The sequence below is a fragment of the Cryptomeria japonica genome, chromosome 5 (genome assembly GCF_030272615.1).
Source record: "Cryptomeria japonica chromosome 5, Sugi_1.0, whole genome shotgun sequence".
Classification (NCBI taxonomy): Eukaryota; Viridiplantae; Streptophyta; class Pinopsida; order Cupressales; family Cupressaceae; genus Cryptomeria; species Cryptomeria japonica.
In genome coordinates, this window is record NC_081409.1 from 382,865,508 (window position 1) to 382,878,464 (window position 12,957).

General features: G+C 37.9%; 1 protein-coding gene across 1 annotated transcript; it reads right to left on the reverse strand.

Annotated features, from left to right (window-relative positions):
• Window positions 1–5,842: 5,842 nt before the first annotated feature.
• LOC131875934 (uncharacterized) lies at window positions 5,843–12,165 on the reverse strand. Its single transcript, XM_059220673.1, has 2 exons — window positions 11,945–12,165; window positions 5,843–6,164 (listed from the first exon to the last, which is right to left on the reverse strand). The coding sequence occupies exons 1-2, from the start codon at window positions 12,163–12,165 to the stop codon at window positions 5,843–5,845; spliced, it is 543 nt and encodes a 180-aa protein (XP_059076656.1).
• Window positions 12,166–12,957: the final 792 nt, after the last annotated feature.

Genomic DNA, 12,957 nt, shown 5'->3' on the forward strand with positions numbered 1-12,957 from the left:
CCTAATAATGAAACTCAGTTTGAGATTATTATAGAACTGTTGATGATACTGGCATATGAGACTCCCTTGACAAAATATGTATATGCAATTGTGGGTCTAGAATCCCCTTGGTACAATGAGATATACGCATATTTATACACCCAGTACATGTCACCGGATCTGTCTAGAAATTAAAAAAAAGACTTGTTCATTAGGCATCTAGACACACTATTATAGCTAATACATTGTATAGAAAGGGCTTCGATGGAACTCTTCTCTGATGTTTGGATGAAAATGAAGCACAACTTTCTCTAAAGGAAGTCCATGATGGAATTTGTGGAGTGCATCAAAGTGGTCCACCATTATCAAAGAAATTGCTAAGAACAGGTTATTACTAGCCAACTATGGAAAAAGACACCTATAAATATGTGCAAAAATGCAAGCAATGTCAAATGCATGGAGATATCATTCATGCACCAGCACAAGATCTTCAACCTATTACATCACCATGGCCATTTTCACAATGGGGATTAGATTTAGTGGGTAAAATCAATCCTACTTCTTCCGATAGGCACAAGTTCATCTTAACAACTACTGAGTACTTTACCAAATGGGTCGAGGCAATTCCTCTTAAATACACCACTGGAAAGCAAATAGAAAAGTTCATTCTCAATTACATTATCTATAGATACATGATTCCAATGTTCTTCGTAATAGATAATGGACGTCCATTCAAAAATCAAATGAAAGAATTGTGTGATAAATTTCAAATACAACAAAGATTTGCAACACCATATTATCCGCAAAGAAATGGACAAGCAGAGGAAACCAATAAGACAATATTGAAGAGCCTTAAGAAAGCTTTCACTGACACAGGACGAGACTGGCATCTCTAGTTAAATACCACTCTTTGGGCTTACAGAACAGGAGTACGTACCCCTACAGGAGCAACACCATATTCCCTAGTCTATGGTACAAAAGCAATACTCCCCATTGAAATAGAAATACCATCTCTAAGAGTCTCTTTACAAAACATCATATCAGAGGAAGACTATTGGGTAGCAAGATTACAAGAGCTAGAAATGCTTGATGAAAAGAGACAAAATGCTTTGAATCATCTGCAAGGTTATCAAAATAGACTAAGATGAAGTTATATTAAATGAGTCCACCCACAAACTTTTGAAGTGGGAGATCTAGTTCTCAAAGAGAACCAAAGGAACCTAGTAGATCGAGAAAAGCTAGGTAAGTTTTAATGGAACTGGCTAGGTCCTTTTATCATAACAAGGGTTATAGGCAATGGAGCATACAATTTGGCTACCATGATGGGAGATCCACTCTCTGACCCTATGAACAACATGCACCTTAAACGATATTATACCCAAGGGATGGGATAGTTTAGGTTTTTCTTTCTGCATTGCATATCATTTTATTCAAAGTACTGCTTTAAATATAGTTTCTTTCTAAGCACATCATATTTAATTTCATATAGAAACACCAATAAAACAAGATAAATGTCCAAGTTTGTCATTCGTTTGCATTTAAGAGAAATAAGGGTCATTTCCTTTTATAGATATTCAGACATGAAGTCTTTGAGGTTCTAAGGTCATTCATGGTCAACATTACCCTGTGACAATGCTTTACTTATCGTTGGGTAGTGATTTCACTATTTGAGACTTGTTAACCCAAAATCTATCAATTGCTGTATCTCAAACACAATAGCAAAATCTCTAATTTGTTCTAGACACCTACTTGATCATATGACTAGTGAAAAATCTAAAATTCTACTTCAGTGCCGCTGTAACTATCACATCCAAGTAGGTTTCATTACTTACAACTCAAGGAAAGAAAAGAAAAAGAAAAAAGAGCTATGCCAAATATCCATCTCAAGGAAAAAGAGCAATGATATATAACTGAAATATCACGCATACAAAGTGCGACAAAAAGATTGACTATGGGAACATGCAAGTAACTCCATCAGGGCTATGAACGCCTCCTAGTAATGAAGCAATATTTGAGAAATAATAGTCTATAACCTCGTTAGAGCTCTAAAATCTTGTTGGCAACGAGGCTCTATTTGGGATGCTTTTGAAGTTGGGACAATCCATGTAGCTAGTCATATAGGATGCTAAGGATCTTTAGTGAATACAAGAGAGGAAATTAACTCATCTGCACACACATGGGCAAAAGAAGATCAAAGTTTCAATAACCAATGGGGAAGTTTTCCACGTCTCCATTTGTAAATCCTGGTCACTAAGTGTGTTGATTTGTATGTTCCAAGGGACCTTAGGGATCGATTGAACTCTTATCTATGAAATTTTATGTACCTCTAATTTCAATTGGTGTATTACAAAATGCCAAACAAACACAGTCGACCTTGTTCGAATAGGAAAGGCATCTTCATCTTACATCTTGCATTAACATAGGTCACGTCAAAAATTCATTGTCTCCGCATGCATTTCATAGATCATCATGTCATACAGGTCTGTACACTGGGGGCATAACTGAAAAAATTCAAAAACATCTATAAAAAAACCTGAAAAAATCCAAACAAAATAATATAACGTCCTTCGAAAAATTCCAAAAATAGTGAAAAACTTAAAAATCCAAAAACAGTGAAAAATATAAAATTCAAAACAGTGGAAAAATTGAAAATACTAAAAAACATCTATTAAAAGTCCTGAAAAAAACAATCAAAAACATTCAAATATGTGAAAACTTTAAAATACCAAAAACATTGGAAAGAGTAGCGAAAATATCAAAAAAATTCACATAATGTCCTTTGAAAATACAAAAAACATCTGGAAAATATCCTGAAAAAACCAAAATCATTCAAATATCAATCCACATAATCGAAAAACATAGAAAAATCTCTTGGAAAAGAACTAAACAATCAATAAAAAAACTTGCAATAAAATATCTCGCAAGAAAAAAATACCGTAGCAGATATCCAGCAAATGCTTCGCACGAAGTTAATAAAGGATACGACTATCCAGTCAAACTTCTGCAATCAACTAATCAAATTGTCTTATCAATCATATCATATCCATATCAAGTGATCATTATCTTGTCTTAAACTAAAGAGGATACACTCGAAGTCAGACATATCAGTCTTAAATGGGGTCCGTAACTTTCTGAGATCAGACATTATCAACCATCATATCATGCAACTGAGAACGAAGGCACAGGGTCAATATAGTTGCTGAATTTTGTCCGGGCCAGTCTTTATCTTTTATCATTTGGTGAAAGATTATGTTCCTATGCTACTCAAGGATGTCCACAAGTGACTAGAAGACCCATGATGGGCATTATCTTTTTCTTTGTTTGTTGTTTGTGGTGTGAACCGATGAAGTTCTAGGGAAATTTCTCTAGTGGGTGTCTATGATAGGAGCATTTAGCTATTGAATGCCACACATACCTCAACCCCTAGTGTATTTCCCAGAATGGAGGGGTTCACTCCTTGTCTGCTATGTGTTTGTTTCTTCAATGAGATATCTTTACATCTTGGTTCCTTATATCATGATGTGCTAAGATTCATTGCTCAATAATAAGGCTTAGTGATGAATATATATCGCGCAATAAAATAAATGACACAGGTTCGTGATTCATTCAATTTCATTCTCATCTCATATGTTTCTTGATAGTTTTTTGATTACCCATATTCTGTCTAAATCATATTCTTTTCTAATATTATTCTTTCATCAATCTCTTCTTTCTTTCATCTTACTAACAATTCTTGAAGGTATATTCTAGCATTATCATACAAAAAACAAAAATGCATCCATATAATTTCAAAAATGCATTCATAAACATCATTAAAAAATGCATACATATAGTACTCATTGCATTCATAAAGCATCATTGATAAATCATGTAGTAACCATTGCATTCATGAATTATATAGAATCAAATAGATATACATCATATAACTCATAGCATCATATAAGCATACATGGAAAACAAAGCATAATAGATCGCTGCCAAAAAATTGCATATCATATATATAACTCAAAAATGATAATGTGTGTGAATACAATAAACAAGCTTGAAGGGTCAGATAACATGATCAAAATGTCTCAAGCGACACTGCCTCTGTCAGCAGGTGGGTCCTGTCCACTAGATCCTGCCCCAGGATGTCGAGGTGGTCCCATAACACCACCACTACTCATCCTCTGTGTGGAATTCCTACTAGAACTGGAATGACCTCTAACAACACTAAAACTAGGAGCTCTCTATCCCTTGGGTACAATGTCATAATAAAGTTGTTGATAATAAAAGGCCTATTGTGCAGTGTAATTGTTAGGATTCCCAAAGATACTGAGAGCGGGGGGTGAATCAGTATCTAACCGGTAAACTAGAAATAATGTAGTAACTAAGAATAATAACAAAAACATGAGAAGCACACCATAACACAGTATTTTAATGAGGAAACCCAGTGTGGTAAAAACCTCTGTGGGATTTGTGACCCACAATATTCGCTTATTGGCCAATAAGGGAATATTACTCTTTCAATAGGGGCCTACACATGTAGGAAGGCCAAGTGCCTAGAGCTCACTGCTCAACTAAAAAAGAAGTCACACTGACTTACAAAAATGGATTATACTAATCCAATGTCTTGTACTACTTTAGATCATCATTTGCTATGCCAGATACAGTACCGGTTTAAGCTCTGCTACAACATAAACCCTTAACCAATATTTCGCATATTAGGTCTTCTTATTTCACATCCTATTTCACACACTTCCTATTACAAAAATGATCTCATACATATATGATTCATATTACAACTCACCATGTTGGCTTACAATGATTTTATAATTAATTACAAAATAAATTTTAAACAAAATTGAAGTCGGCCAAGGTGCCGGTATCATTCCTTTTACTGTCGGTGTCTGTATGCCGGTGTAGAGTCTGTCGGTGTTGGTGCCAGTATCTTTGTCTTTCTGATGTCCTATGATTGCAAGGTTGCCATAAATGATAAAACCTTCAATCACCTACAATTTCTCATTGGAGTGTGCATTTGCCAACAATCTCCCCCTTTGGCATTGATGGCAACACTCATGAGAAAAATCAAAAGTGTCCAAAGTGATATCCAAAAATAGTCTGCCAAAATTGTCTTACCAAAACTGTGCCAAAAAAAAAAATGTATGCTCCCCCTGAGCAGATGATGTCCTTTCTTCTGACCATTTTTTTCATCCCACTACTCCCCCTTTGACATCAATGACAAAGGTTGTTACTCGGTGTTAGTGGAGTCTTGCCTGGATTCTTGTAACCGGTGGGTTACAATCTGAAATCTATCTGTCAAGATCAAATTTATACCATTACTGAATGTTTTGCTGTCATTTATTGCCTCTTGAGTTCTCTGCACAGTACCAGTTAGTATGTGCATTTGCTCTTCCAGTGTCTTCAGTCCGGGAACCAGAGCCTCAGATATTTCTTTTCTCAAAGAAATAAGGTATTCAAGTCTTGGACTAAGTCTGCATTTCAAGTCCTTTGCTTTATCCTTTATTCCCTGTTTGTCATTTTCTAACTTCTTGATTTTCTCTTCTTTCTCTGCAATCTTCTTCTCTAACTCCAAAAATGAATCCGATGCACCTATCAGATTGTCAACAATATTATTTATCTTATCTTGTGCTTTGTTGATCTCCTTGTCAAGATCCTCTGTCAAAATCAGACTGACTCCATGCATCAGTACCTGGAGAAAAGTGCTAATCATAGGCAGCCTGAATCATTTGTGACTATCTGACTGCCTCATCTCTCTCTCCCTTTGGAGAGGATCCCTCTCAGTCTCTAGTGTACCATAGTCTATATGGTAGGCCTCTCGCTCGACATCTCATCTGGAAACCTCATCCTCTAGACTCTGAATCTACACTCTGAGAATCTGCAGATCATCATCATCATCCTTTTCACCCACCTGTCCTCCACCACCCTCTATAGCAAGCATGTCCTCTAGCTCTGGCATATCAGTATCATCATCATCATCACCATCCTCACAGCTTGATGATCCTGAAGAATCATCATCATCTCCTCTGCTAGTAGACTCAATGTCTCCACCGATGTCTATTTCCTCATCTCCTCCCTCCTCCTCTCCCTCCTTAGCTCCTCCACCTCCTGCATCTCCCCCCTTAGCTAATCTACGCTCCTCTCCTCCTCTGACTCTCTCCTCCCTATCTATCCCCAAGCATTGTCTAGGAAGTTCGAATTTGATATGTTGTAATCAGAACAACATGATCAGTAAGTGGAATAGGCCTATGTCTAGCCCACCATGCATCATACTCTGGTGTAGTCCCTGTATCTACTGCACCTCTACCCCAATCCCAAAGTAATGGCTGAAGAACATCAAACTCAGTAGAAGCAACATGTGGTTGTATACATACCCCCCAATTAGATACCTCCCAAGATACATGAGAAAAATAAGCATTGACCACCAGTGTAACTTGTACCTCCCTGAACTATCTCAGTACTTGTCCTGGAAGAGACATCTCAATAATCCGCTGTGTCTCGAATATCCTACCGATCAGATATCTCTATTGTCAGCAGAAAGGAAAGTGCACTACATCATCCGCCCAACCAGGGCAATCTAAGTACAGTCTCCAAATAACAGGTCTTGAAATAGAAATTTGCTCCCATGCCCAAGTCTGGAGCAATGTCACCCCGCAACTGATAGATCGATATCCAAGATATACAATGTCGTGCATCTGGTAATACAACATGGCTAGAAGGCAAGGACCCCAAGCATATACTCATCGATGCACAATCATATCATGGAGAACTCTACCCCATCCAACTAGAAATCCATGACCTCATCTGTCAGGTATCAACAAACCACCGACAACACTGCAAAGTACAATAGTCATATCATCATAATCTAATCGAGCCCAAGGGATATCATATCAACCATTGATCTGGAAATCCTATATCTCACACTTGAAAAGGGCACACAATCCAGCAATGCCATCGTCATGGTCATACACAACTCTCTCACCATGAATCGGAATACGCAGTATACGCCATACATCCTCTAACGTAATGGATGCCTCACTAGTAGGAAGATGAAAAGAACATGTCTCAGAATGCCATCTCTCTATCAAAGTTGTAATCAAGGCCTTGTTGGCCGTAACCTCTGGCAAGTGTAACATGTAATATAAACCAAGCTGTCGGATATTCTCAATCTCCTCATCAAGTAAATCGGTACAAAGATCAAGTCCATCGGGCATGCTCTGTCAACAGTATAGCACTCCAATGTTCTCTTGCATAGAGAAAATGTTAAAAATATTAGATATCGGATCATGAGAAAATAAAAAATTACCAGACGCATGACAAAAAACCTTCACATACAATGAATGCGTGATATTTTACAACATATGCGGTACATTTACAACGTATGCAGTACATTTATAACATATGCAGTACATTTACAATGAATACGGTATGTTTAGCGCGTATGCGTGAAAATCGACAGGCTAATGCCTGATGCAAGGAAAAATTGGACACTGCAATTTTTTTTGGAAAAATAGCAAAAAACAGGCAAAAATATCAGGCAAAATTTTAGAAAAATACCATGTCACCTGTCCCAGGAGGTCTTTGATATGATCGTACTCGGTCAGACAGATGCAATCAAGCTTTATAGCCAGCCATGATGATCAAATACTCGCAAGAAAGCACAAAATTAGCAAAGAAAACCAAGAACTTATCAAATTGCAAATGAGAAAATGAAAACCTAAATTCTCTATTTATAGCTCAAAATTAGGGTTTTTGACACCTCGATGCCCATGGTCCGCACCAGCTTCAAACAACTTGTAGCCTACTCAAAGGATCTCAAAATTTAATGAAACTTCACACGATTGCTAATTATACTGATATCGAAAATATGGTCTCAATTTTTGAATTTTTTGACCACGCTTTCCAAGGGGGCATATTTACACTATATAGTGGTACCAAGGCATATTGGAGCAGAAATTTTCATTTTCTTTGAAACAACGTCATGTCGACATTGTCTCAAAGAGGGGCAAATGTAGACACCTAAAAATGTCTCATTGATCATGTACTAATTATTCCTCTAATTGATGAAATAATTCTTTAATTATTTAATTAAATTAATTAATCTTATTCTTCTAATTTCATATTTCCTCATCATCTTACTAATCATCTTATTTCTTGTTCTTTCATCATTTAATCATTTTAACTTTTTTCTAATGTTAATTAAATATTTATTATTTAATTAATTTTGATTAATTCCCCAATTTAAATAATCTTTATTATTTAAATAAATTAATTTTAAATTTCTATCTCTAATCATCTAATCATTCAACCCTTTTCTAAATATTAATTAAATATTTGTTATTTAATTAATTGTGATTTAATCCTTTAATTTAAATAATCTTTATTATTTAATTAAATTCTATTTCTAAAATAATTAAATAGTTTCTTTAAATTATTTAATTAACTAATTAATTCTTCTAGTTCTTCAAATTCTAATTTCATTTAATTAATTCTTCTAATTTCTTCTAAATTCAAATACACGTGCATGATTTCAAAAATCAAATTGAAAATCAAAGTCAAGTTCTAAATATATTCAAATACTAAATTGAATTAAATAAATTCAATATTTGAATAAATTTCATGCAAAGATTAAATTGAAAATCTAAGTCAAAATGCAAGCACATGCTAAATTAATTAATTCAATCAATCAATTAATTAATTCAATTATCTCTCCAATCTTTATTTCCATCTTTTAGTTAGCTTTTTCTAAATAAAGCTTTCTTTGTAATCTTCTTAATTTCCTCCAATCATTCTTTTTCTTCCTTCAGTTAGCTTTTTCTCAATCAGTTATCAATTAATCTATTCAATCTATTTTGTTTCACCTCTAAATCAACAGTTCAACTATTAATTTTCATGTGAGCTCGCTTGAGTTCCACCTCTTGATCAATTTGCTCCACCTTTCAATCAATCTTCTTCAATAATCTATAAATTGAGCATTCAATCTCTATTTTCAACAATCATGCACTTTGAATCTTTGTGTCACTTGCAGGTTGCCAGCGAAATTTCTGAGAGCCATCATACCACAGAGAAGAGAAGAGCAATGGAAGTTATACGCAGTCACGTAATAGGGAGTTTTTGATCGATTTAAATTATAATTCCTATTTCTTGCTTCTATGTTATTTCATTGTTTGTTTGTTTGAATTCATTTATTAGATAGGGATTGATGATTTCCCTTTAATTCTAATTGATATATTTTAAAGATTAATTTCACATGCATATAGTAGTGATATTGTTCAATTAGATTGCATTATCATACTCATCTAGTTGCATAGTTCTTTATCATTTCATAAACTTCATAATGGTTATTATTTATTACATTATATTTATGTATAATTTACTTAGTTATAGGCATATAATTTAGGTGCATTCATTTAGAAACATTCCATTAAATGCATTCATTTCATGCACTGCATGTGCATCCATCATATCATGGGCATTACACCATATTTACACCATGTATTCATTAGAAAATGCAAATATTAAACATCATATGCATGCATGTCTACATCACATACTCATTAGGTCATACATATATCATGAAAAATCCAAAAAATAACATATAAACATATAACACCAACGCATATCATAATCATTCATCATAAACATACATACATGCAAGCATTATGATCATCCATCCCACATCCACAAGCATGTTAGTAATCTCACATATCATATAACACATGCATATATACACATCCATCCTGCATCACAAATAGGCCAAATCATATCCTTCATATGCATAATTATCTCATCATCATCATACATCACATAATAAATGCTAACATCAGTCTATTAGTGTCCATAATAAAGTCCATGCATACATATGCACCGCCAAAATCGCATCTCATATATATCAAAAAAATGAATGTGTCAATCAAAGTACAATGATATAAATCCCCAAAGGGTCAAAATACAATGTCGCATGCATCTATGTGTGTTATCCCACATTCTCTCTACCACCTTCCCTATCTCCATCCCCCCTTCGGATGGTCTTGCACCGCCTACCCGAGGTGGTCTCATAGCGGCTGATCCTCCTATTTGTTGGCTCTTTTCCCTATGGTTTTGTGTCTTATGCGATTGCACACCCTCAATGTATGATGAAGCTCTTTGATCCGTTGGCATGACTCCATGATACAACTCGACCCGATCGCTCTGCTCTACTCCTATACTCTGTATACTCACTAAACACATGTGAGAATCCTATAGGCTCTAACAACTGACAGACTACATATCGCTCTGATTGCAGCCTCCCTGTCTTTGCCTCTACCCTCTCTACCCTAGCCTTGAGAGTCATAGGCTCCTCATCCTATCTCTCTAGCATTCCTTGTAGCTGAGTCATAGCCTCCCTAGTCCACGCCTGATCTAGCATCTCCTCTACATCATCCCTCTCCTATCTCATGGAGTCTGCCTCCGCTCAAGCCACCTCAAGGCTCACCACCAGGTCATTTTCCTCCCCCCTTAGCCATGTCACCTTTGATTGTAGGCTATCTTCCCTAGCTCTCTCCACTTGTAAATCCTCCTCTACCCTCTGATACCTCTCCCTGGAGGCATCCAAACCCTGTAGCTCCTCCTCTAGCCTCCTCGCCCTCTCCCAAGCACCATCCCTCTCCCGGACAACAATGTTGTACTCCTCCCGTAGTACCCTCTCTTGTGTTGGAACCTATGTCTATACCTGTATCCCCTCATCATGTCCCTACACATCGGGGATGTCCATCAGATCCCCCCCCACCATCTCCTCCTTGTGCCTCTCTTTCAACCTGCATAATCTGTTTGGCCAGTAACTAGACCTATAATGGTACCTCTACTCTAGGTACCTGCTAACTCCCCCTACTCCTCCATTGATCCTATCCTCTAATCACCCCTCCTCTCCTCTATCACTAACCTCCATCCCCTCCCCCTATCGCTACTCTATCTGTAGGACTATCCTCATCTCCCCATACGACCTCATCAATGGATGTTCATAGCTCATCATCCTCGATTACTCCTGGAATAGTGAGTCTCACTGGCAGGTTAGTGTCCCACCAACACCTATAAGCTTTAGTCATGTACCTGGATCCTCTCCTGCTCCCCTTCGCTCATCTGATACCCTGGTGGTTGCACCCTCCCAGCTCACATGCACCTCCAAAGGGATAATGGCCTACCCCCATATCTTGACCTCTCGGGCAATCCTTGGATACAACTGCTCATGACCCACTATATCCTGCACATCACCAAACTGTCTCGCCACCCTGTGTGACACATAATGATTTATAGCATAAACAGTCTTGCTAAATAACCACATCTCTCAATGCACCTAATGCAGCTGCCAATCTTCTCTCCATCTCTCACAATCCAAAAATGTCCTCCATGTGAAAACCATGAGATCATCAAAGATCCTCCTCCAAAACCACATTGCTCTAACCCTAGTATAGTGAAGGAGTCCCCTGTATTGGTCCACATATGGGAACCGTCACCACCTCTCCTGCACTCCTACTAGTCACGTGACTATGATGTGCTCCCATGCCCATATATGTAAGAGAGTCACTCCTGTAGATAGGCTCTGGTACTCTCGGTATAAACACAAGTTCATGTCGTGATATAGCTATCCTAACATCACTGCACCCCATGCATACTCTGCATAATCGTGCACCATGTAGTAGATGTACATGCTCCATCCCACTAAGAAACCATGTCCACCTAGATCAGTAAACACGCATCCACTGATCATGCTATAAATGAAAATAACCAGACGCGGAATATGCATAATTTGCATTGCCTGCCCAATATTCATCCACATCTCGTCCATCATACTCACATACCTAGTGCAGATAGTACTCCACTATTTCCAACCGATATTCAAGGATGACTCCACATATAGGGATCTTCAAGATCCTCCACATGTCAATCAAGGTGATAGAAGCCTCCCTTGTAGGCAGATGAAATGTACAGGTCATGTTGTCCCACCTCTCTACCAGTGTTGTCATCATAGCCATATGCGCCCTGATCCTCGACCATCTGCCGATGAAGCCCAGGTCCATCACACTCAATATCTTCCTCTAATCTATCCTCAAATTCCTCTATAACCTCATGGTGGTAGGCCAGTGCTCCCGTGATGTGAGCGGTCCTAGACCCTCCTGCACTTAGCCAATCCAATTCAACTTCCCTCATATTCTATCCCAATCCTCTCTAATTCTATCCAATTCTAGCCTATACCCTACTGTCAGGGCATCCCTTTGCTCCCCTGGTGGATGCGCTAATTCATCCAATGCCCACACTGAAACCCTGGTGCATCTACCACACTACAAGTGGAGGCACCGATCTATAGGCCTCCACCCCCCTTAACCCAATCAACCCTTCCCTTGCATTGATCGACACGAGAGCACGCGTTGATCATGTGCACCCGCGTCGATCCCCTACTGCCACCCTAACCCCATGCACGTCTGTGCTACTTGCCAGTGTGTGCATCAAACTAGGGGTGGAGGTGTTAAAATGATGATCAACGCCTTCGTTGTGCTATCTTTTTGAGCCCTATTTCTACCCTAAAAAATGCCCTAATCTACTAAATCACCAAGTAGGCTCAGGGTATGTACCAGTGGGCCATAGTTGGCTGGTCTCTCATGTCATCGAACTCTCTCGATGCGATGATCGTGCACAGGAACATGGTCCATCTCTCTATGCTCTCTATTCTCCAATGGGTGTGTGTGACAATGACCCTTTCTTGGACCCTGTGTGACTTATATAGGGCCCTGCGTGGGCCTGTTTCCTTGCCCTTCCCCTCATCCTCACATTTTCTTCATTTTTCGAGAATTTTCAAAAAAAAAATTAAAATTCCCGGAAAAATTCTCAAGGGGGCATATACCACTCGCGCCTTCAGGCTGGGGCATCCTTTTCTATCTTTTACCCACCGCCAATTTTTCCATTGAGTAAAAGAGGGACAAAATGTAGACGCTTAAATTAATT